General features: G+C 30.4%; 1 protein-coding gene and 1 long non-coding RNA gene across 2 annotated transcripts; both read right to left on the bottom strand.

The window, feature by feature from the left end:
- Positions 1-274: 274 nt before the first annotated feature.
- LOC119601238 lies at positions 275-803 on the bottom strand. The gene is made up of 2 exons (XR_005231201.1): positions 445-803; positions 275-382 (listed from the first exon to the last, which is right to left on the bottom strand). It is a non-coding gene; the product is annotated as an uncharacterized LOC119601238 (long non-coding RNA).
- A 17,160-nt stretch (positions 804-17,963) lies between these two features.
- On the bottom strand, positions 17,964-22,525 carry LOC119601231. Its single transcript, XM_037952033.1, has 2 exons — positions 22,285-22,525; positions 17,964-18,111 (listed from the first exon to the last, which is right to left on the bottom strand). The coding sequence occupies exons 1-2, from the start codon at positions 22,380-22,382 to the stop codon at positions 17,964-17,966; spliced, it is 246 nt and encodes an 81-aa protein (XP_037807961.1). The 5' UTR covers positions 22,383-22,525.
- Positions 22,526-27,470: the final 4,945 nt, after the last annotated feature.

A 27,470-nucleotide genomic window follows, 5' to 3' on the forward strand; every position in this document is an offset into this window, starting at 1 on the left:
TAAGTTCGTTAAAAATAAATGTAAAGTTACAAAAAATGGAAAAATATGTGAATCGTGTTTACGTGGAAAACAATTTCGTACGTCGTATAAGCCTTCAACAACTTAGACAGACGATATTTTGCAAATAGTGCACACGGATGTCTGTGGTAAAATGGAGCAGCAATCTATAGGTGGTGCGGAATACTATGTGTTGTTTTTAGATGATTTTTCAAAAAAAGTATTTGTTTATATGCTGAAACAAAAATCAATGCCCAAAAATGATGAAAAACCTAAGTCTACACAACGTGATGAGAATTTAGTGAGGATTTATTTTAAAGAACATTCTAATCCCATTGAATGTGCGGATGATATTTCCGTAGAAAATCCATATTCACAACAGCCCCTGCAACAAGATGATTTCATAGCAGTTACTCCACGTCGATCAACAAGAATAAGAAAACCTACGCCAATGGATGACTATATAACGTATTTAACGTATGGTAATGCCGAAGATCCAGTTAAATATTCCGATGCTGTAAACGGTACTGAAAAGAAATATTGGATGAAATATAAATGTGAATATAAATCATTATTAGAAAACAACTCATGGAGTAAAAGGAAATCTAGAAGACGAAATATTCATTGAGCCCCCGGTATACCTATTACAGATGGTCATGTTTTAAGGTTAAATAAACCATTGTACGGTTTAAAACAAGCGTCCAGAATGTGGAATGAAAAACTAAGTGGTATATTGAAAAGTTTAGGAATGAGACATCTAAAATCCGATCAGTGCGTTTATGTTCTCAATGAAAATACGGAAAATTTAATTATTTTGGCAGTAGGGTAGAAGGGGGAAATTAAAACCACAATACATATTCTTAATTTTTGTCTTGGTTCAGCTACTTAGATATGTTGGCTTTAGTTTTATCCCTTTCAATCTTTCCTAAGTCATCCTCATGCACATATTTTTTTAACTTTTCCGCACTGACTAAAAACGGCGATACCGCCCCATCCATGGGGTAAATACGCCAAGGGGATGGGGCAGATTTGTCATTAGTAAAATAAGCCAAAAAAATTAAAAAATAAAAACTTATATTGCTGTTTTATATTTTAATTCACTAAACAAAGTATAATAAACTAGATATTTATTGTTTATTTCACATAAATTAACAAAAAAAATAAACAAATTATTACTGATTTTTTTCTATATTTTAACCAAATTTTGTTCTACATCAAAAGCATTACATATATTTGGCGAATGTGCCCCACGGGCAGTTCTGTGGTTTAGTTTCAATTTTTTTCGGACTTCAAATTATATTATCGAAAATATTATTATGTCTTATTATTCACTATTATTGACGTTCTATCACTGACCAATATATTTTTTCTATCACAAAAACTAAAAAAGTTAGCACAAAAAATTCACACAGTGAAATATTTTCACAGCCCTTTGAAAAACAATTAATCACGTCTGCCTCCCATCATATGTAAAGTTAATCTTTCAAACTTTCAGGGATGATAGATAATCGATAAATGCAAACAAAATTTGATAATGCGATAAAATCGATTACTTTCAAGTAATTCGCTTTGGCAGATGTGCCCCTATGGCTAATGATCCCCCTTCTACCCTATATGTGGATGATATGAATACATTAATTAGACAGCTAATGGATGAATTGAAAATGAAGGACCTTGGTCCAGCAAAATCGTTTCTAGGTATGAGAATTAATTATAAATTTGGCGAATGCATAACTCTTGACGAAACAGAATATATAAAAAGGATGTTAGAGCGTTTTAATATGGTTTCTTGCAATTCAGTGCTTACTCCAACGGATCCAAATGAAAAATTTCATAACACCGATGAATTCATCAAGTCCAGTGAACAAGTTCCGTATCAAGAACTTATAGGTAGTTTACTATTTGCAGCCGAAGTGTCTAGGCCAGATATACGGTATTTAAAAGGTACCATCAACTTCAAATTAATTTTTGAAAAGAAATCCGTTTTTGAAACTACGTGTTTTTGTGATGCTGATTATGCAGCGGATCCACAAGAAAGAAAATCAGTAGTAAAAGGAAATCTAGAAGACGAAATATTCATTGAGCCCCCGGTATACCTATTACAGATGGTCATGTTTTAAGGTTAAATAAACCATTGTACGGTTTAAAACAAGCGTCCAGAATGTGGAATGAAAAACTAAGTGGTATATTGAAAAGTTTAGGAATGAGACATCTAAAATCCGATCAGTGCGTTTATGTTCTCAATGAAAATACGGAAAATTTAATTATTTTGGCAGTAGGGTAGAAGGTTCCGTATCAAGAACTTATAGGTAGTTTACTATTTGCAGCCGATGTGTCTAGGCCAGATATAAGTTTCGCTGTAAACCTGCTTAGTCGTTTTAACAACAAATATAACAATCAACATTGGGTAGCTGCAAAACGTGTTTTACGGTATTTAAAAGGTACCATCAACTTCAAATTAATTTTTGAAAAGAAATCCGTTTTTGAAACTACGTGTTTTTGTGATGCTGATTATGCAGCGGATCCTCAAGAAAGAAAATCAGTCAGTGGCTACGTGTTAATGAAAAAAGGTGGTGCTATAGTATGGGGTTCCCGGAAACAGCAGACAACAGTCCTTTCGACTTGCGAGGCAGAATATATGTCAATGGGTATGGCGGTGCAGGAAGTGCTATGGGTAAGAGGATTAGAAGAAGAGCTAACGCAATACCAACTCAAGCCAACCGTACTGTTTTGTGACAATCAAAGTACAATTCATCTTGCTACAAATGAATCGTTTCATCCCAGAACCAAACATATCGATGTAAGGTATCATTTTATTAGGGACAATATAGTATTGAAAAAAATTTATTTCAAATACATATGTTCTGAAAATAATGTAGCAGATATTTTTACCAAGCATCTTGTTAATGTAAAATTTAATCAGTTAATTTCTATGATGAATATGAAATTTTTAGTGAGGATGTTGAAATTGAAAAATTTATTTTCTCGCTAAATTAGCAATACTTTAAAGTAATATAATTCTTATGGCAACTCTATTGTTTAAATAAAAACGTTGTTCTCATTCTCCTTTATTACTTCAAAATCCACACTTGTTTTATTTAACTGTTTGTTTTAAGTGTTTCTGGATAGCAAAAAAATCAACATACCACATTATAGTGAAATATTACAATTCCTTTAGTAGAGTTACATGAGTGAATTGCGTGCAATTTTTCATGCCTTCGGTTTAGGTTTAAAAGGTTTATGCATAACGTGACCAGATGGTTTTTGAATAAAAGAGGGATCCGAGTCATTAAAAAGCGAGATTTTGAAGAAAATATTTTTAAAAAGCGGGAATTAAAAATTGCTATTCATTAAATCGGGATTTAATAAAACTTAACATCAAAACAAGTAAAAGTGTTGTATTCGACTACGATCAATCTTATATACCAACCATCAAAAACTTGTCATACATATATCGATATTAATATAAGCATCTGGGTGATTTTCCATATCTTTTATGGAGAAAAAATTTAATATTCAGAGTTTTAGTTTTTTATATATAAAACTTTTTATTAGTGTCACAAAAATGTTGAAAATTCTGTTGAAATATTCGCAAATCTTGATGAATAGAAGTCGGAAAAAATATTAATGAGAATGATATACTCAGATCCATAAGTTTGTAATTCAGGAATAAAATGTCAATAATTTTGTCGTAATTTTTTTAACGTATCAAAAAATCTCCCAAAAATCTGTTATAAACAAAAAGAACTATTAAACAAGTAAGAGTGCTATATTCGGCTGTGCCGAATCTTATATACCCTTATATGTATTTAAAAATTCATTTTCACGACTATATCATTATTATAGCAATAGCCAAAGATAATGAACAACAACAACGCTAAACGAAATAAACACAAAAAACAAAATACACAAGACAGTAAAACCAACCGACATCCAAACATACGAAACGAAATTTTGTGTATTACACAAGGCAATGAAACACACAGCCATCCAAACATACGAAATTGAATGTACCAAGAAACAAAAACAATATACACAAGGCAATGAAACACACAGCCATCCAAACATACGAAACTAAATACTCAAAAAAAAAAAAAAAAACAAAATACAAAGGCAATGAATAAGCAGTGTTGTTGTTGTTTATTTTTAATTAAATTTTCAGAGGTTGTCTCGGACTTTTGCTTATATCTCCATTGTTTATGAACGGATTTTGCTGATTTTAAATAGGAAACTTCTCGAAATCATGTCTGATAGAATTATTGACCCGAAGATATCTGGGGTCTTCAGAAAACTGATTTCAACAGACTGACAGACAGACAGATAGACGGACATAGCTTAATCGACTCCGCTATCTATAAGGATTCAGAATTTATATACTTTATGGGGTCGGAAAATTATATTTTAGAAATTACAAACGGAATGACAAACTTATATATACCCTTCTCACGAAGGTGAAGGGTATAAAAATGGGTTAAGAAATTTCACCTCAAAATCAATACCAATTTTCGAATAGTTTACAAGCACTACTGAAGGATAAGGCTGAATCAAAACCTCTTTATTTGAAAATTTTGACGTATAGTAAAAAAATAAAAATTGGTAATGAACCACCGGACATAGCCCTTTTTAAAAATATACATATGTTTCATTCCATGAGCAAACAAAAAAATTGTATTTTTAAAATACCCACAAAAAAAAGAACTTCCAAAGAAGACAAAAAGAAGTAGAATTTACTCCATGGAAGTACTGAAAATTACCTGAAGTGGTGATTTTAACACTGTATTGTCATAGGAGGTGTGTAGTTTTTATTTGATTCCAAATTCAGTACTTCATTCTCAAGAAGTCATTTTTATGCTCTTTTTTGGAAATTATTTGGAATTGAAATTGTAGTATAGAATACAACTAATTTTAATTATATAACACCGTCCGACAGAAAGAAAAAAATACGTTAGACACGAACCGGATGAAACTATAAATTTAATGGCGAAAAACTGCATTTAAAAAGTATATTTTTTCAAAAAAATATTTGAAAATACTAGAAGTATTTTCAAACAAATTTGATATCAAGCGAACAAGAAGATTTGGGAAATATTTTTTTTTAAATGTTTATCCTTTAATATCTATTTAGGTTTTCAATATTAATTAAAAAAAAATTAAATAAATTTTATATATTTTTTGATCCTGACAGAATAAAATAAAAATAACACAAAATATTTTACAACTCTTAGGACCAATATTTAGGTGAAAGATTAGCGATTAAATTAAAATTAATCCTCGAAAGTTGTCTTTGAGAACTCAATTAGTTAATTTTGTTTGCAAGTTTAAGCGCCCAATGGAGGTGGTTTAAACTTATGCATGAAATGCAAACGTGTAAACAGCTGATGCAAAAAAATTAATACAATTTTTATAAATATAAACATTAAAATGTTCTATTAGTATAATTAGTATAATTTATGCACACCCAAAATACACATTTTTGGTTTTAAATTTAAGTTTTCATTAATTTTCATATTAAATTTACAATTGCCTTCTTCTTTTTTGTAAAACATGCATTGTTTTGATAACAAACAGTGACATTTTCTGTTGTTTTGTATGGCAACACTGCAATGTTTAATCTTGTACTCAAAAACATCAAAGGGGATTAACATCAGATTAAATTTATGATTAGATTAACTAATCTGATTATTAATTGGCATTTGATGGTGTAATATTAACAATAATAAGGGCAATAGACTCATTTAATACAAAAAGACAAAAATAACACTCGTAATAATGTGAGAAAAAAAAAATATATCTTCAGCATTAAAAAAATTTAATTATTTTCGCTTCTTTGGAAGTCATTAAACATCACTTCTACAGTCGGTAATAACGGTGATAAATGTTATTCTTTTGGAAGTAATTCGTTTTATTTTTGCTGGGAAGTGTTATTCAAAGATTATTTCGTGGTAACATTTAGATAAATTATAAACCGCAAAAAGTTTTGAATAATAATAATATAGGAAATGGTTGTTTCGAATAAAATGTGAGTTCAAAATTTAGAATCAATGTGATCAAAAAGAACCGAAATATATATGTTGAATGTTATTCCGGTATAATTTCATTGATTGAGCTTATATAACATTCGGCACAACATTCACATATTGAGAAATGTCAATGAAATTTTTATGAAAAAATATAAAATTACACAGGGCAAAAAATTTTTAGCCCTGAGACCAAGCTATACTATTATGGATTGAATTTCGATTAATAAAGGTAAGGCAAACATGACACGAAAACCTGATGTTATAAAAAAAATTCAAATTCGAATTTTGAGTGGCAATCCTACCTTTCTACTTTTGTAAAATTGTTGTTGGCTTGTGTTAATAAAAAAAATCAGTATAAATAAAACTTTTTATACAGCACATTTCGTATGTTCCTCGAGAATTCTGACTAAAATCTTAATAGTCAAATATCAGTTGAAAAAATAAAAAAGGAACTCCTTAGTTCTCTTTTTCGTTAAATATTAGTGTGTTCTAACGGTTCAAATGCACAGTCACTTTAAGTGAGGATAAATTTCACACTGGTCATAAAATTGGATTGATATTTTTCTTGTAACTCACTCGGCAAAAAGCACAACTTTATAAGTTAAAAGTCACGGGTCCAAAAAGTTAATTTTTACTTGTCACTAAAAATAACATGATTATTATTTAAAAATAAGTTATGCAACAAAAAACGGATTTTTTTGTTAAAAAGCAGGATTGAAATCTAAGTCGGGATCCACCCTTAAAAAGCGGGATAATCCCGCTTTTGACGGGATGTCTGGTCACGTTAATTATGCACTCGGAGACCATAAGATCCATTGTGATTCTCTTCAAAGAGCCAAGATTCAAAAGCAGAGAAACAAAAACACTACAAGAAAAAAACAGAAAGGAAGAAGATAGGTAAAAGGATAGATTCCCTTGACAAAACCCTGTAGATTGCGAGGGTCAATACCCGCAATATCTTCCATTTAGTCATGGAACCTATTCCCTAGCCATTTCAGCCTTAGATTCTGTATCCTAGGGCAGTAGAAAATTATAAGCTCCACTCTATTTCCTCCTCATTTTCCTATTGCATAACCTGCAATAATCCGGTATATTTCATGCCTTCACTTATGACAAATTTATTAGAATTTATGCATGTATTTAAAACCCCAGCAAAAAAAGTGTGGAAAAAGATGTAGAATTTTCATCACAACTAGTAACCCGAAGTGCTTCAAATTCGGGTGTAAAACCTATGAATTTTACATTAGCGTGTCATTCGAGGGATGTTGTTCATTTTTGGCAGCTTTGAACTACATCTGATCTTATTTTTAGAAGCAGTAAAAATCCGATATTTGGATGTCAAAAATAAAACACATTCTCTTAATGACACGCTTATGTAAATTTCACTACTCTTTCACCAAATCATGATGTACTTCAAATATGTTATTTGTAATGACTTTTCCACATCTCTTTCCTCACTTTTAACTGGGGTTTCATTTGTAAGGAAATATTTGGTTTGTAAAGTATGACATCAAATATTTTTTGCTGGGACACATTAAATAGAATACGTACTAAAAAAATCATTTAAATATTCTTCTTGAACAACTTCAAAATTTTTTTGCTGGGATGTTTGGTACCACTCAGTTCAAAACCCCCGAATTGTATTTTGTCAGTCTTGTAGTAAATGAGCGATATATACATAAGTACATTCTAAGCCATATTTGGACCTATGGATTTCATTCATAAATTTTTAATTAATTAATATTTTAGAAACTTAGGGTAGAAGGGGCATCATTTGCCATATACCAATAGCGAATAACTTGAAAACCGAGTAATCGATTTTATCGCAGTATCAAATTTTGTTTTCGTTTATCGATTATCTATCATTCATCATCATCTATCAACGTCAATAATAGTGAACAATAAGACATAATATTTTTTTCGATAACATAAATTGAATTGAATAATTATTGTGGTTTTAATTTGAGGGCGCCTCAATATAAAAGTCGCGTATGGTCCCCCTTCTACCCTACAGTAATATGTTCGTGTTTGGCATCAATCCAATTTGTCCTCGTAGAAGGTTTGCAGGTTTTTTATGTAAAAGATAATGTGCACGTAGTGCTTGTCGTAGACAACATCAATATCAAGACTGAGTAAAACAAAAAAAAAAAAAAAAAAACTTAATTTGGTGGCAAACAATATTTAAGTCCCGTTAACGGTTTACTCGTTAGAATCTTCCAACAAAGATGTATAAAATTGGCATAACATTCTAACGTTGTTAAAAATAGTATTATTCATTAAAAGGAGCAATTACCAAACTCGCTTAAACAGTTCGTATTCATGCCACAATTGTATTTTGACAGTCTTAATTTGCACCAAGGTTAGTACTATTGGATAGTAGGGCAAAAACAATTTTTCAGCACTATTGGTCCAGAACTGCCGGACTTAGAGGTGGTAAATGTTGGACATTTTGGTAATACAGTAATACAAATAAGTCCGTATTGTCTAGAGAATCAGCAGTATCACTAAAGATTACAGCAAACTCATTTATACCGATTTTTGTATTGATCGGAATTTATTTGACCCTTGTCCCCATGCAAATCCTACTTCAGAAACTCCATAATTATCTTAATTACATTAATATCACGATGAAATTCAGCATTAATAACTTTCATATAAATCTAAATCCTTCCACCAAATTGTTTGAGGATCGGCCCATATTTAACCCTATCCCCCATATAAAGCATCCTTCAGAAAGTCAGTTTCTGAACAATTTTGTATTAAGAAAAATATCAATAACGTCGTCAATAGCTAACGCAAAAACAAATTTGCGTTTTACGTTTAAGATACATAGTTTTCTATTACTGTTTAAGTACAAATCGGTTATTTGCGGTATTTTTCCTCTAAGTGTAAATCCTAATGATTTACTACTTTAGTTTACATCTTTGATGGAAAACTATTACTAATTCAACGAGTAAACCGCTAACTGTATTTAAACTTTGTTAGCCTCCATACTTAGAAATAAGTAGTTGTTTAACATTCGTCAAATAGAAGCCTTAAAGAGCACTTCTTGTTGTGCATACATGCTTAAGGTAATATATAAAGGAAGACAAATCTTCTCCTTTTATAAAACTAATAAATCTTTGTGTTTTATTCTTTTTGTGCATTTACACTGAACCAAATCGGATTGACGCCGAACCATTGGTCGCTTCGAACCGGATTAATTAAATTGTTGCTTCGAATCGAGGATAATCTACACATCTTGATCTTAATCAAGCGGATAAAACACGAAGAAGTTCATCCTCCAGCATATGAAAGGAATACCCCTTGCCAAGGAATTTTAAGTGCCCTTTTGTTTGGAGAGTTTTTAAGATTGCTTTTTTTAAAGGTTAGTAAATTGATATAAAAGTGATTGTGTCAAAGGAAAAAGTACATAAACATACATAAATACATATGTATATACGTGTGTGTGTTTTATAAAGAATAAACAAAAGAAAACAACAAGTCTATTGTCAAAAAAAGGGAATTAATAATTTATAATAATTTATTGTGAATTAATTTTAATCCCTATTTAATACATACTTGCGCGATTATATTTTATACAGTACCTGTTGACAGATAGTGATCGGTACTTTTATAATCAAGGCTGCGTTTGTTTACATTGGACAACAGCCATAATTGATAATTAAAAATTGCATTTGTTTTTCGGCAAATTAATAAAAAATTAACTTTTCACTATTTAAAGAAAATTATTTTGGTGTTAATTTTTGAGTGAAATAAATAGTGATCAAAATAATTAGTGACTGCATTTAATGCAAGGTTTGTTCACACAAATTTAATATTAGTAATTGTGTTGTGAAAGATAAAATTCTTCTTCTTCCTCCTTTTACTAATTTATTGTTAGTTACCCTACGGTCGGTCGATTTGACTTTTAATAGTTTGTTTGGAAAGTAACAATACAAATTCGATTTTTTGTGATTTTTGAAAGCTGCTTCCTATTTTTATAGTATTTTACCAAAATAAATCCAATCTTAAAATTGTGAAAAATGCCTTTGACAGCCCTCGAACGTTTCACTCGTGCCTCAGACGCCGTTATAAAATTTGAGGCAAACTTTAATAATATACGCGAGGAAGAACATCACGTGTACTACTTCGAAGTTTTGGAAAGTGAATTGAAGATGTGTTGGGAAAAGGTGAAAATTACTTTCGATAAGTGTTTAGACGATCTTGAATCTTCTGAAGACGCTGAGCCAGAAGATATTCAAGTGGCTGAAAGTAAATTCCAGAGTACCCTTAATGTTTATGCGCGATGTTCAAAGTCGATAAAAATTAAGATTGATGAATTGGAAGCAAAGATTAAGCCTAAAGTTTCCCATCATCCAAACAATGATTCAAATTTTGATAATGTTAGTCATAATCTACCTCTTCCGCCATGTGATACGGACATCTTCAACGGCGATTATCTCTCATGGCCTACATTTAGGGATCTTTTCACTGCTTTATATATTAATAACAGTCGGCTGAGTAATATCGAACGATTATGTTATTTAGTGAAAAGAACAGATAACGAAGCGAGAGAAATTGTATCTAAATGTCCGTTGACTAATGCTGGGTTTGATATAGCGTGGAAAAGTTTAAAAGATACATCCTCGAATGCTAGTTAATAATCAGTTAAAGTGTTTGTTTGGTTTAGAGACAATAACAGAAGAGACTAGTTCCTCTTTGAAAAGGTTACAGCGCGGAATCAATGGATTTTTAACTGCTATGTCGATATATGAGATTCCCACTCAAAATTGGGATCCAATTATCGTTTTTATTTGCATACAAAGACTGCCCTCTCAGACAGTGACACTATGGGAACAAAGTGTTAAGGACAAAACTGCCTTATCTTTATGGAAAGATTTGGACATGTTTTTGACCGAAAGAATCCAAACGTTAGATTGCATACGCGATATTAAGAGTTCCAATACTGATAAGGAAGGCATTGAACGCAAGGAAAAGACACATGTTTTGAATACAAGTCCTACGAATGCTTGTGTTTTATGTAAAAAACCGGGTCATTTACTTCGTTTTTGCCGTCAGTTTGATAGAATGTCTATTCCTGAGAGATTTAGAACGGTTAAAAAATTTCATTGCTGCATAAATTGTCTAGCTAACTCACATGAAGTTAATGATTGTTTAAGTGAACATCGTTGTTCTATTTGTAATAAGCGGCACCATACTTCACTACATCGGGATTCTTCAGCTTCGCAAAACTCTAGAAATGCACTTCCTGAGTCATTAGATGACAACTCTTCTTTGGTTTTACGACCATACAATCACACTCCTAATGACCAACGACCTACTAACACGTCAACTGCATTGGTAGAAAGACCGACTACGTCAGGCACTATAGTTGAACGACAAGTATTTCATACTAGTCAAAATTATTCTACTCCTTTGGGTACACTGACTAGCAATGTACCTCCTACTTCATTAGATGACAATTCTAGTGTGGTTCTACGACCCACTAATCCAACTCCTAATGACCATCTGCCCACTTTGTCAGGTACAACAGCTGGAAGACCTACTACGACAGGCACCATGACTGAACGACAAGTATTCCATACTCGTAGGAATCATTCTGTTCTTTTGGGTACAGCAACAGTCGACTTGATACACAATGGCTGTAGGTATCAAGTTAGAGCATTAATTGACCCTGCTTCAGAATGCACTATCATTTCTGAAAAGTTGAGAAAATGTTTAAAGCTTCCAACCATTTCCGAAACAGCGAAGTTTTCAGGCGTAAATGAGGAATTTTCGGCCATTTCGATGAAGACTTGTAATTTGGTGATAGGTTCTAGTACTGATTCATCATTTTTATTAAACACTTCGGCATCTGTTTTGCCAAACATTTCGGGAAACCTGCCTTCGGTTTCGGTTAATGCCGACAAATTGCCAAATCTTCATTTGGCAGATTCGAATCCCTTCGGGAGCAGACCCGTGGAATTATTATTAGGAGCTGATGTATACCCCCAGCTTATTTTACCCGGAATTAGGAAAAAAGTACTAGGATCATTATTGGCTCAAAAAACAGTATTTGGTTGGATATTAACCGGTCCTGTAAATAGTATTATTTCATCTCCTACGAAGGAAAGATATAGGCCAACTAAAAATAGCTACATTCCAACATGGAATCGTAATGAACCCAAATGATGTAGGAACTAGTTAGTTTATCAATCTATAATAGAACCGCTACTAATTAAAATGTTTGTAAATCATTATTTTTTCATTTTGTCTACGACAGGGCACTACGTGCAAACACTTATTGTAACCTTTTACGAGGTAATATTTAAATATAGATAATTCGAGATTTACGTCTATCCCAAACGCTGTATTAATAGAAACGTAAAAGATGGAAAGAAGAATTTTTAAGTAATTTTACTATTGATCGCTTTGTATGGCAGACTTATTGTTTTGAATTCCTAAATGATCACTACATATATATCAATTTACTTTACTAACCTTTTCCTAAATTATTTTTAATTCAGCAAGAGTCCTTAGTGATTCAACCGGAGTCTCATCATGGCTCAACCAGAGTCTCTTAATGGCTCAACCAGAGTCTCATCATGGCTCAACCAGAGTCTCATCATGGCTCAAACGGGTCCATAATGACCCAAGTAGAAAAAACTGGAGTCTGATCATGGCTCATTTTAATTTGGAAAAAACAGTCCACGAGAGTCCTTCATGACTCGTCATTTATTTAGTTACAACACCTTAAGTGTTGCAAGGGGACCGGCAATGTTTAAGTACAAATCGGTTATTTGCGGTATTTTTCCTCTAAGTGTAAATCCTAATGATTTACTACTTTAGTTTACATCTTTGATGGAAAACTATTACTAATTCAACGAGTAAACCGCTAACTGTATTTAAACTTTGTTAGCCTCCATACTTAGAAATAAGTAGTTGTTTAACATTCGTCAAATAGAAGCCTTAAAGAGCACTTCTTGTTGTGCATACATGCTTAAGGTAATATATAAAGGAAGACAAATCTTCTCCTTTTATAAAACTAATAAATCTTTGTGTTTTATTCTTTTTGTGCATTTACACTGAACCAAATCGGATTGACGCCGAAACAATTACATTTGTAAATATTACGGTTCCTATATAAAATACTTCTAAAAAACATCTCCAAACTTGGAGAACGGTGCAAAACTAAAAAATATGATTGCTGATTAAATTCGCACATATCTCTCCTGTTTACATAAACATCATATACAGTGTTGGAAATAGAAACGACTTTATTTTGTGGTGAAAACTAAATTTTCTCAAAAACTATCCGTTAGAATTTGATGATTTAAATCTTAAATAAATGCTATTTAAATCTACTTTACTACGATATATGGAGTTTTTAATTTATAGGTATTTAAAAAATTTGGCATTGGAAAAAATAATAGAAACGATTCACAGTATTACACTGTAGTATTTTTAAAAATTTTAATTATAAATGAAAATCTTAATATAAAAGTTTACTTTTTATTTTAATATTTATGTAAACATTTGTTTTTTCGAAGCTTGATTGACCATATGGATCCTGACAGCTGAACCAGAGGCCCGACTTTCAAGTTTTCTTAAATAAAAACTTCAGATAGTGAAAGAAATGACTTCTAATAGATAATTATCTAAAAAATTAGTTTTTGACAAGCTTTCGAGAAGAAAAAGTTTTGAATCCACTTATAGATAACGACAATCCACCGATTTTCGGGCCAAATTTCGAACAATATTTCGCTATTTTGCAATTCGACCTGTTCTTGGTGGTTAAACAGGGACTTAAATATCAAAGTATATTGATGGACTTGTGAAATAATGCTAATATAAGTTAAATTTAACACAAAAAGTTCACAAAATCTAAACAAATTATAATTCAGTTTGAATTGTAGGTAGTTTATTGTAACGTTAGTTTAGATAAAATGCACCCTATTATATTAAAACATCAGAAAGAATATTCTTCAAAATTTTTTCCATAAAATAAACGTATTAGATCTTAGAAAAGGTAATGAAATAAAAAAACACATTTGATTTTCCTCATTTAAAAACATTTTGTTTTATTTTTTGCAATAGATCGTATTGGGTCTATATTAATTAAGTATTAATTCCCAAACAGTACTATACCTAAATTTAAAATTAATTTTCAAAATTTTTACATTTCTTCAAATTTTAGTTTTAAATTCAACTTGTCCATCAAGATACTTTGATATTTAAGCCCCTTTTTAACCACCAAGAACGGGTTGAGTTGCCAAAATGTGAAATATTGCTCAAAATGTGGGCCAAAAATCGGTGGATTATTTTTATATGTAAGCGGATTCAAAACTTCTTCGGCTCGAAGTCTATTCAAGAACTAATTTTTTAAGTAATTTAACGATGTTAAGTAAATTCTTTCACTGTTTTAACTTTTTATTTAAGAAAATTTGAAAGTCGTGCCTCCAATTAGGCCGTCAGAGCTCATATGGTCAACCAGGCATTGAAAAAAACACACGTTAACATAAAGAACCTAGGAAAAATTGATATTGGGAATATCATTTACAATTAAAATTTTTAAAATAAGTACAAAAATGCCGTTTAACAAATCTTGGCTTATGTCTCCAGTGTAATACTACGTATCATAGAGAAACATAGAGAGGAAACCTGTCAAAATTTTTTTGAAAACATAAAGTAGGCTGTTCACATATATGGGTACTGTGTATTCAACATCCCAGCAAAAAAAGTGTGGAAAAAAATGTAGAATTTTCATCACAACCCAGCAAAAAAAAGTGTGGAAGAAGATGTAGAATTTTCATCACAACTAGTAACCCGAAGTGCTTCAATTTCAGGTGAAACCCCTATGAATTTTACATTAGCGTTGGAGAGATGTTGTTCATTTTTGACAACTTTGAACTACATCTAATCTTATCTTTAGAAGCTGTAAAAATCCGATATTTGTATGTCAAAAATAAACCACATTCTTTCAATGAAACGCTTATGTAAATTTCATTGGTTTTTCATCAAAATTTGAAGTACTTCGAATATGTTGTTTGTAGTGACTTTTCTACATCTCTTTTCTCATTTTTAACTGTGTTTTAATTTGTAAGTATATGTTTGGTTTATAAAAGCGAAAAGTATGCAATCGCATTTTTAGATGTGATTAAAATGTCGTTTGTAAAGTATGACATCAATTATTTTTTGCTGGGATACCACCTGTTTCCCCACAGTTATTTGTCAAATTGAATGTAAATAAAATAAATATTTTTAGTTTTATATAAAAAAATCTAAATTATAATATTTATGTATGTATGTTCCAGTACTCGTCTGAAATTCCATTTTTGTCTTGTCCCGGTTATTGTAGTGGTCGCTTCGGGATGGCTGTGGTTTAAACACAAAATTACGGGTTAAATATATATTTCTGGATAAGTTCGGTGCTGTTCCCGAAAAGATAACAGATTCATAAGTGAATATGCTTTACGTGAACACCTGTCGTGTTGGCCTTATACGACCACTGGGTAAGCTTGTTAGACGACTCACCACCACCACTTTGTGCTCCTTAAACTTTGCTCATGTACTCGAGCTACATAATCTCTGACCATTGCTTAACTACCGAGATGCAATAGCACCTAGAAACGTAATCAGTGGATACCCTGTGGTCTGGTATGGATAGAGTAAACCCTAAATATACCCTGACATGGAAGGCAAATTCATTGGTATCACATTTATAAGATACTTTATATACATCACCATTCAACTCTGTACACCGACACACTCATTGAGACCAACATCTGAGTGAGTAAGGACCGTATAACCCTACATCCATCCCGTATGATATACATTTGACACCAACTCATTTCCAACACTCTGCGTGGTATCTGTTATCTCAGCTACAGCACCGAACTTATCCCGAATTATAGACTTTATCGTGAACCAGCCTTTTAACCAATATTCTCTTCCCGCGAGTATGGGTTTAAGCCGCAGCCGTGGTGGCTGCGGAAAATACCGAATGGAAAACTCCAATAACCGGGACAAGACAAAGATGGAAACTCAGCCCCGGGGTATCAAATTATAAGGCAGCCTGGTTCGGCCCCTGTTCAAATAATTTCAAGGAATGTCCGATGATACATTTAGCATCACCAGTTTATAATCCCGGCAAACCATATTGCAATAACACCAAGATAGGGAAGAGTCGCCTACACCATATACTCGTAAGAATGTCGAGTGTTTTCTCTTGAATTTGGGTCACCTAAATCTGTGTATTTTGCCGAAGTTATGTAAAATTTTAAAAATAAATAAAAAATTATTGTGGTGAAAATGTCAGAATAATAAATTGAAATGTCGTTACCCAGCAAACACTGAGGGTTCATGTAAAGTCGAGAAAGGTTGTAAATCAAACTATTTTTAAATTTTAAAACTCTAAATCGAATGTAAACGTTAAATCAATTCCTCTTTTTAAAGAACCGTAAATGTTTAATATTAAATAAAATTAATAATATTTTCCATTTTGTGTTTGTTGGGTTATTTCAAATATGGGGAATATACTAATACTACCATAAGTTTTTCTACTAATACATTCAATCGACTTAGGTTTTTGACAACAGACTTAGGTCCTTGACATCAGAGTTTCCGCTCTATATGCTCTATGCTACGTATCGTTTCTATTATTTTTTCCAATGCTAAATATTTCAAATACCAATAAAATACGATGGAGCAAAAAAACTTCTAAACTCTCTATATCATAAGAAAGTAGTGTTAAATAACTTTTATTTAAGATAAAAAACATAAAATTCTAACGGATAATTTTTGAGAAAATAAGGTCGTTTCTATTCACCACTGTATGTCATTATAAAGGCCTCAGCTTCTGCTTTCTAAATCCGTGGAGAAACTTAAAATCGGTTGAGATTCAACAAAGCTACTAGCTTATAAGTGCTTAAAAGTACGAAAAACTTTGGAGGTGTTTGGCAAATTTAAGAAACATACTCTTGTTCTACCTTGAAAATTGTATCACTTCCCAGGTATTCCAATTTTCGCTTATTTTGTCTCACTGTGTAATGTACCATACTTATTTTTTAGAACAAATTTAACAATAACGAGATACAACATAGATAGAATAAAGTTAGGTATGAAAAATTATTAAAAAATTTGAATAAATTATTGCTTTGTAATATAAAAAATTATTTATTATTATGTACTGGCAAAAATTTAAATTTTATAAACAGGTCAAAAGAAAAGGCTAAACAATATCATTTTCACAAATGTATTTTAAAATTTTTCGTTTAAAAGTATGATAAGAAAATTCAAAAGTTTTCAGTGTTCTTGTATTAAAAAGTCGTGCAACTCTCACGTGATATGATCTTTCTAAAATCGAAGTTAACTTTGGAATACCACTATGTATAAACCTCCATACCATACAAAAATTCAGGCATTATCAAGGAATTAATAATTAATATCCTTATGTGAAGAGGTAAACATATATTAATACTGTATAAATTGCGTAATAGATAATTTCCTTTAGATGACATTAAATTTAAATGTCTAATAAAATTTAGTTTATTATCTATAACTAAACCTAAACAATGCAAGTGGTCAACAAATTCAATTTGTATATCACCTATATTAATGTCAATGTTATTTGTAGATACACCGAAATATATAGCTTTTGTTTTAAGAGTGTTAATTAAAACCCCATTATTCATCATCCAATTTGAAATATCCGATATAGGACAATTTATTACATTTTGAAAAACGTCAGCAAACTGTTGCTCACCAGTAAACAAAAACATTAAATCATCTGCATATGCAAATGAAATACAAGAGACAAGATCAATGTTCGTAAAGATATCATTGAAGTACATGTTAAACAATAAAGGCCCAAGAACAGAGCCTTGGGGTACACCACTTTTAACAGGTAACAAGCCAAATAATCTATCTATATGTGACCTATGGATTTTGTTAATAAAATTTTAATTAATTAATTTTTAGGAAACTTACAGTAATATGTTCGTATTCATGCCACAAGTGCCAAAGAACCCACCACCACATAGCAGCTCCTACAAGTTCAGCACCAATTTGAGTGGCTTTTGAGTGGGGAGGCGGTGCAACTCGATAAGAAACGCTGAAAATAAAATTTAAATTTTAGAATTTATTAAAAATACTACTAGTACCAAATAAATAAATGTATATGGGCAGTTCCATAAAAAAGTAATCCACGAATGACAACAAAAAACAATATTAAAACTTTGGCATTTTTGAAGATAGCAACCTGCGACAGCAAATATTGGACCTGAACGAGACCATATACACATAATACTAGAGGTCATTTAAAGTGAAACTGAGTTTTCAGTTTTTTATTTTGTGATCTTTTCTCCTTTTTAAAGAACTTTAAAGTTGTAAGGATAATAAAATTTATTAAAATAAATTAACTGAATAATTTTCGTCAATATGGGTATGAAATGATGAGGACAATCTCCGGAACTCAAATCTATTTTTTTTTTTTTTTAGGACGAAATATTTTAAATAATGTCCTTTGAAAATTTCATTTTTTTATATCATTTGGAATTTCTAATATATTTTTCTTAAAAAAATATATGTTGAAACCTTATGTATTCTTTACCTCATACTTAATGTTTGTTCCTATAGCTTTATTAGTTTAGCCGCAAAAAAATTATATTATTACTCTAATATTAGAAAATATATTTCTTGATAAATGAGAAAATTAACTTTAGTAAAATACTGGACATTACTTATTGGACTTGAACAAAACTAAATAAGCGTGAAAGCACTGATCCCATACAAAAAACTGATTATTCAGTTTCCCTCTTGGTTCCCACTACCAAAAAAGAAATATTGGTCATAGACCCACAAAAGTATACATATATATTCTTGGTCCTTATTAAATTCTAAGACGATCTAGCCATGTGCGTCCGTCCGTCTGTCTGTTGCAATCACGATAGGGTCCACACGGGAGAAGCTAGATAGTTGGAATTTTGCATAAATTATCTCCATTTCTAAGGTTTGTTTGGTATTGAAAATGGGCAATATCGATCCTCGTTTTCGGATAGCCCCCATACAAGTGGGCTCCCGAAAAATAGCTTTAACGGGCATACATGTTTTAAAGTTCGAGTATAGCGATTAAATTTAACATAATAATAAATAAATAAGTTTCATATGATCCAAAATCTCCTTATCAAATTTTATGAGGATCGGTGCATAATTGACCCTATTTTTTTGGTTTATTTTCAATTTCAAATTATGAATAAAATTATGGTGGAAAATTAATTAAAAAAAATTAATTTACAAATTAAAATCAAAAAAAATGTTTAGTTAATTGCATGATAAAAATATGAAGGTAGTGTCATTTCTCTCTCTCAAAAAATGTTTTGAAGTTTACTGGAATTTTTGATATTTGTATTTTGTAAACAAATAGAAAAATCCTTGCCATAGTATATGAAAAATGGGAAACTAGTTGTAAAGAAATTTGTGTAGTGTATGTGGAATTTATGTTAATGATTTTTAAAATATTTTAAGTCCAGAGATAACCGTTGTTGAGCTGGTCCGATTTAGTTAGTTAATCAGTTTGAAAGGAGGATGTATGTTTCATCAAACCTGAAGAAATACACCTAGGTTTACACCGGGCCTGTTGTGCTCTCTTTTATTAGTGTCTCTGGTGGAAGTCGAACACACGACTTCCGGCCTAACAGACTAGAATACTAACAACTAACCCACCGGAGGCACACAGATTTAAAAAAAGGATTATAAAAAAATATGTACATAAGTAGATGGATAAAATTTAAGATAAATATATATCTTTTTAGTATTTTAGTTTAAAAGTATTTCATACACAAAATGGACCGTATACCACACGGTTTACATAAAAAATTAATTTGTAAAGTTAAGGCGAGCAACAAGAAATTCCACTTAGCATTCTTGTCCAAACCCTAATAACGGTGTCAATATTAGAAAAAGGAGTTTGAAGCAAAGTAGCCAAAGATTTCATGACAGCGTTATTTTGCACCTGAAGTAAACCGCGTATTCTTGGACCCAATGGACAGCTAATTCTGGTTCATTCTGCCTACATATATACCTTGATGTAAGAAGATAAAAACTCCAATTTGTTATTACATATGTATGTATACCGTTTTTAGTTGGTTCCTCCTGTTAATCTATTCCGCAACTTAAAGAACATGGGAAGCAACAGACAATGCTTTCGGAGGCGCCTAGTGTCCATCAATTTGATAATGGGCTTAACAGCTTATATTTCTTGATGTATTTTTTTTTTTTGTTTTTGGCAGATTTAGTAAAATTTTTAATGTATTTTTATTGAATTTAAAATTTTGTTTGATTTTCAGTTTAATTTTTATTTTAATTTTTGTTTGAAAAATAAACAAAAATAAATGGGATTTTCAAAATAAATGTGGTAGCTCGATTTATAAAAATACCAGCAAACGTCAGAAGGTTACTATGGCGACAAAAAGAGAGAATGACACTACCTTGATATTTTTATCATGGTTAATTGTGTATTTTGTAAAAAAAAACAGAATTCAAATTTTTTTTAAAAGCTCAATACATTTCAAACCATGATAAAAATATCAAGGTAGTGTCATTCTCTCTTTTTGTCGCCATAGTAACCTTCTGACGTTTGCTGGTATTTTTATAAATCGAGCTACCACATTTATTTTGAAAATCCCATTTATTTTTGTTTATTTTTCAAACAAAAATTAAAATAAAAATTAAACTGAGAATCAAACAAAATTTTAAATTCAATAAAAATACATTAAAAATTTTACTAAATCTGCCAAAAACAAAAAAAAAAAATACATCAAGAAATATAAGCTGTTAAGCCCATTATCAAATTGATGGACACTAGGCGCCTCCGAAAGCATTGTCTGTTGCTTCCCATGTTCTTTAAGTTGCGGAATAGATTAACAGGAGGAACCAACTAAAAACGGTATACATACATATGTAATAACAAATTGGATTTTTTATCTTCTTACATCAAGGTATATATGTAGGCAGAATGAACCAGAATTAGCTGTCCATTGGGTCCAAGAATACGCGGTTTACTTCAGGTGCAAAATAACGCTGTCATGAAATCTTTGGCTACTTTGCTTCAAACTCCTTTTTCTAATATTGACACCGTTATTAGGGTTTGGACAAGAATGCTAAGTGGAATTTCTTGTTGCTCGCCTTAACTTTACAAATTAATTTTTTATGTAAACCGTGTGGTATACGGTCCATTTTGTGTATGAAATACTTTTAAACTAAAATACTAAAAAGATATATATTTATCTTAAATTTTATCCATCTACTTATGTACATATTTTTTTATAATCCTTTTTTTAAATCTGTGTGCCTCCGGTGGGTTAGTTGTTAGTATTCTAGTCTGTTAGGCCGGAAGTCGTGTGTTCGACTTCCACCAGAGACACTAATAAAAGAGAGCACAACAGGCCCGGTGTAAACCTAGGTGTATTTCTTCAGGTTTGATGAAACATACATCCTCCTTTCAAACTGATTAACTAACTAAATCGGACCAGCTCAACAACGGTTATCTCTGGACTTAAAATATTTTAAAAATCATTAACATAAATTCCACATACACTACACAAATTTCTTTACAACTAGTTTCCCATTTTTCATATACTATGGCAAGGATTTTTCTATTTGTTTACAAAATACAAATATCAAAAATACCAGTAAACTTCAAAAAATTTTTTGAGAGAGAGAAATGACACTACCTTCATATTTTTATCATGTTTCAAACTACAAAATGTTTTAGATTTTCAGACTACAAGTAGCACTTCTAAGGAAAATAAAAAGAAAATAATTCGAAAGCAACTATTGATCCGCGAAAATAATCTTTATTAAAATATTGGAAATTGTATTCTCTACAAAAGATGTAATAACTTAAAAAGTCCATCACATACCGGAATATTTTGTTAATATATTTTTCGATACGTACCAGTTTAATAGGTACCAAAATCTTTGTACCAAATTTTAAGAGAATTGGTCCATAATTAACCCTACCCAACATAGAAGGTACCCTGCAGAAATGATTTTAACTCTCAAGGTTTACATGGACACACAGACAGACAGACCGTTTGGTATATTTTGAGGTGGGTGTAGGACCAATATTTTTGGGTGTTACATATATCAGCCAAACGCTTAATACCCTCCCCACTATAGTGGTGTAGGGTATAACAAGTTATTAACTCAAAAAATACTTCCAATTATTTTGGCAAAGTTTTCAGTCAAAATACCAACATCTTATATAATGACATATATTACTTACACATGGCTATTTCTAAACTGCAAATCAATTTGTTTGCCACCTCTTACAGAGATATTCCTTAAAATAGGTTTATAAAGCAATTGAATTCTTGAAATCATCTCGAATTAAAAGTTTAAACTTCAATAGTTTTATTTTAATGAAAAAATATGAAATAATTTAGAGTATAGTGAAGTAAAATTATTGGTTATTTGGTTACTAACAGTGTTGCCACTTTGATTATTTTTATTTTGCATGTGAACTCGTTTTACGTTTAGGTTATTTTTTGCAAACAATTGCTTTTATTCTCTTTTTAAAATATGAAAAATAAAAAACTTATTTGATCTTTAGTAATAAACCAAAACAGCTAACAAATATATCAAAGCGAATTTATATTAAACAAAAAATGTTTATAAATTTGAATCTGTTTATAATTTATTTTGATGTTTAAACTTTTAAAGATTAAAAACACAAAAATCCCTAATCACACAATTTCATTTTAATCACAAAATTCACATATACAAAATGAAACCAGTTTGACATTAACAAAATGAAAACAACGGACATTTTTAACTATAAAAATGTAAACAATAACAAACTTTGACAGCTACGTAAACCAGGCGAATTAAGAAAAAAATTATCAGCTGATTGAATAACACCACCTTATATGAATTCGCCTTGGATCAGCTGTTCTGATAACACTACCTTATAATTAATATACCTTGACTATGTCCGTCCGTCAATCTGTTTATTGAAAACACAAAGAGTCGAAAAGAAACAACCCTACAAGAAATGTTTGACCGAAACCAGGGTGCACTTACATATAAGGTGAAGTCAATTCTACAAAAACAACAAAAGTAGATACTTCTGTCAAAAAATTTACATGTTGCCACCGTGTTTTTTTTTTTTAACTTACCTTACAAAAAGACAATCCCACATGCCCAAAAATCTCTTCACGTAAAGTAAATATATATTATAAGATAAAATTTATTAAAAATTATACATGAATTGAAAAATTATTCACAAACAAAATTTTTATTTTATAAACGGTATTTTGTATGGACATTTTGTTTTATAAACCTTTTATAAAATAAAAATGTTGTTTGTGAATAAGGAGGTTAGAATATTATTTATTATTTACCTATTAAAAAAGTAAATAAATTATCAATAAAAATAACAAAAAATTAGTATTAGATTACAAAATTGTAAGTAGTAGCAAAAATACAATGTATATACATATTATTTTTTATCAGTCAATATTAGGAACTTATAATATCTTTATAGAAATGTGACCAAACCACTACCATGGAAAGCTGTTAAAAATTAAGATATCTAGATATCACACTACAACAAATAATTTCTTAAAACAATTGACGGATAAAACAGTGAAAAAACAAGATTTTGTTTGTAGGCAAAGAGGAACATAACAAGAAGAACAGTTAATGCGCAACCAAACCAAAAGCCAAAAATATATCTGTTTATATTTACTACAAAGATATATCATTGAATAATAACATCAATTTATTCTAAACTTTCATTTAATATTTTTTTTCAACAAAATTTTATCACAAAAAAAAACAAATTACATTTACATATCTTGTGCAAGTGGAAAAGAGACAGATGGTGAACCTGCACTGTCATGTTGTTGCTATTTAGTATAGTCAATGTAGCGAAAAACCTTGGTTGTTTGGAACGGTTTATAGCGATTTAAAAATATCGCTATAAGCCGGGAAATAACCAAATTATAAATTATTTTCATTAAATTATCTATAAAATTTAAAGTTATTGAGAATTGTTATTAATATACTAGCTATACCCAGTGTGCTTTCTACCTTAGAAGGAATATGTATAAATAAAAATCCCACTTAACGATTTTGAAGATTCTAACCAAAATAGTTTTCCAGATTAATAATACGTTACATATGAGATATGTCAAGCAAACTATTGCGAGTTCGCCAGTTTCTATATATCGCCAATTTCTATCTATCTATAAAAAATTTTAATAATAGAAGAATTTCCAAGATGCCCGAAATTTTTTATTTAATTTATATATGTTGTGCCAAGCCACCCATTGAAAGTCCGCCCCTTATGCTCCAAATGTTCACATGAATTTCAGAGTTCTTCATGTAAAATTTGAAGATTCTAGTTCTAATAGTTTCTCAGATATACGAATTTGTCTATTTGATTCATGTGGGGGCTTCAAGCTCCACACATTGAGAATTTTGGAATTTAAATTGAGAAAACTCCAATTAAAATTGGGAAAGTTTCAAATGAAATTGGGAAAATTTTAAATGAAATTAAGAAAATTTCAAATGAAATTGAGAACCTTTTATTTATATAACACATTTTAAAAAACAAATAATAAAGAAATTTCAATGTTAACCCACCGATTGTCGAGGAACAATGGCTGGTTTATCATGAATACTATGTAGGAATACCACTCAAGCGATATGTGTTGGTAGTCCAAATACGTCAAAGTTAAAAAAAAAAAATATTAAAATGTGGCCTGAATTTCCCGCTGATTAGGTTAAAAGTTCAGATCCCAGTATAAAGTATAAAAAGTTTCGCAGAATTTTTCGAAATGATTGTCAAAATGTTCAAATTTTAAGCTTTCACGGAACATTCATGTATTGCACTACATACATATATATGTACATATATATTTATTTGCAAATTAAAATTTTCTGAAAATCATTTGTAATTTTTTCAATTTCATTTGAAAGTTCCCCAAATTCAATTGGAATTTTCTCAATTTCAATTCAAAATTCTCCATTTCAATTGTACTTTTCTAAATTTTAAATGGAAATTCGTATTTTCATTTAGAATATTCTCAATTTGAAACTGAAAACTTCAAATTCAATTGAAATTTTCTCAATATAAAATGGAAATTCTTAATTTTATTTAGAATTCTCTCAATTTAAATTTTCAATTTAATTTAAAATTTTCTCAACATCAACGTAAAATTCTCAAATTTATTTGGATTTTTCCCAATTTTAAATTAAAATTCTAAATTTGATTCAGAATTTTCTCAATTTCAAATTGAAAATCACAATTTTAATTTTCTTAATATGAAATGGAAATTCTCAATTTCATGTGGATTTTTCTCAATTTAATACGTAATGTTCTCAATTTCACTTAAAAATGGTGTAGACTATAGACTAGTCTATAGACTAGACTATATACTAGACTATATACTAGACTATAGACTAGACTATAAAGTAGAGTATAGACAAGACTATATACAAGACTATAGACTAGACTTTAGACTAGACTGTAGACTAGACTTTTGACTAGACTAGAGTCTAGTCACTAGACTATAGAATATACTATAGACTAGACTATAAACCAGAGGGGCATTTCAAAAATTTTCGAGCAGGTTTTGTACTTTACCCTCTCCGATTTTGATGAAATTCGGTACACACATTCTTCGTGTAAATACGGAATTTGAAATTCTCCAAAATTTCTATACACAATAAGCAATCTTATGTGAAGGAATAAAGAAAATGGAAGGTAACTTTTCTGAGATATCCTTGACTAAAGGACGTTGTTTGATGTCATCATCCTCACGTTAAAAATGTAATATTTTAAATAAAATATTGGGGACTAAACGATTAAAATCGTATAAATAATTAAGAAAATATACGTCAAATTTAATACTTGTTGAAAAAAATTCAAAATCCTACTTTTTTGTTCGAAAATTTTTGAAATTACCTTATATATAGTAAGTTGTTGTCAACCAATTAATAACAAAATAAACATCAAAAATAATAATTATCTTTAATTTAGGCAATTGCTTAAATTTCTATTAAATGTCACAACTACTTTGTCTCAGATATCTATTTTATAAAAAATAAAACAAAACCCAGTCATTTTAGCGACTATTTGCATTTTTGAGGTGATAACACTCTTTTTCAGAAAATAAACAAAGAACAGCTGTTATTTGACGCTGTAGATCTTTATTTGGTTTGCAAGATCAAATAATTATTTTACCAAAATGATGTAAATTATTTGACTTTTGGTGTTCACATTGATGAAAATCAATTTGTTTTATGAAAATCATCCGCATTGCCTTTGTTAACATGAAATATTTTATGTTCAGATTCGACAAACAAAGTTTTTTCAATCGTGTTATATATTAATATTATACACTTTTATTATATAAATTTAATTTTAAACCTAATAAAAATAGTTAAAATTAAAACAAATTGGTAAATTGGTTTTTTCTTGCATTAAATTATACGATATACTGTGGCTGTAAAACACACAACGCACAGTGGGGCAGAATGGAAATTTTTTGGAAATAAATCTGGCATTTCTAAACGGCTGATCCGATCGGGATAAAATTTGGCGTTAAGTTTTGAAGATGAACCCTGCAGATGCCCCAGGGACGGCGCTGTGGCGGCTCAAAGTAGGGTACCTACGACATGTAAAATTTTTAAACTCGTGCCATTTTTTTGTTTTTCACCCAAATACAAAGATTTTTATATTTTGTGAAAGCGCTCGACGAGATCTTGAAAAAACATGCTTGATACTACTTATCTCTTATAATATCCGAGTTATAGGCATTTAAAAATTTAGTGATACAAAATTTACCATACCTTGGTCCGCCTTTTTTTGAATACCGGGCGTAATTTTGGACCAAATGGACTCAATTTTTTCTTGTTAGTTAGACAACAAAATTTCCAATAATATACAAAAAATTTCAGATCAATATTGTTTACAGATCCAAAAATATACGTTTTTTAATCTAAAAATTCAAAAAATTTTAGATTTTTGGCGTTTTTTTGCCAAAAATGTGTCTTAACTCTTTTATTAATAAAATTAAATTTTTATTAAGAACATGTAACAATTTTATAGTTTTCTAAAAGGTATCTTTACGCAGAACGCTTTGGCGTAAAAAACTTGTCCTATTTTTTGAAAATGTTGCCACTGCGTCCTTCCGAATATGACCTATTTTTTATCAAAACTTCAACTTTGGGCGACATGTTCTAAAATCCCAAAGCTGGGATCAGAAAACTGAAAGCAGTTTTGGAAACCTCAATATGTTTTCTATTTACTCCAAAAGTATTTTCCCAGCCCTGAAAGAAATGTGGACCCTATGGGCAAAAAAGTAAAAAATCCCATTTTTGGGATTTTCATTCCTATTTTTGGGAATTGCGGGATGCCCTTTGACCTTTTCAATTTTTTTTTTGCATATTCTTATTTGAAAT

This window comes from Lucilia sericata, unplaced genomic scaffold (genome assembly GCF_015586225.1).
Source record: "Lucilia sericata isolate MDLA Ls3-8-SP2 unplaced genomic scaffold, ASM1558622v1 Contig000152F_arrow, whole genome shotgun sequence".
NCBI classification, from domain to species: Eukaryota; Metazoa; Arthropoda; class Insecta; order Diptera; family Calliphoridae; genus Lucilia; species Lucilia sericata.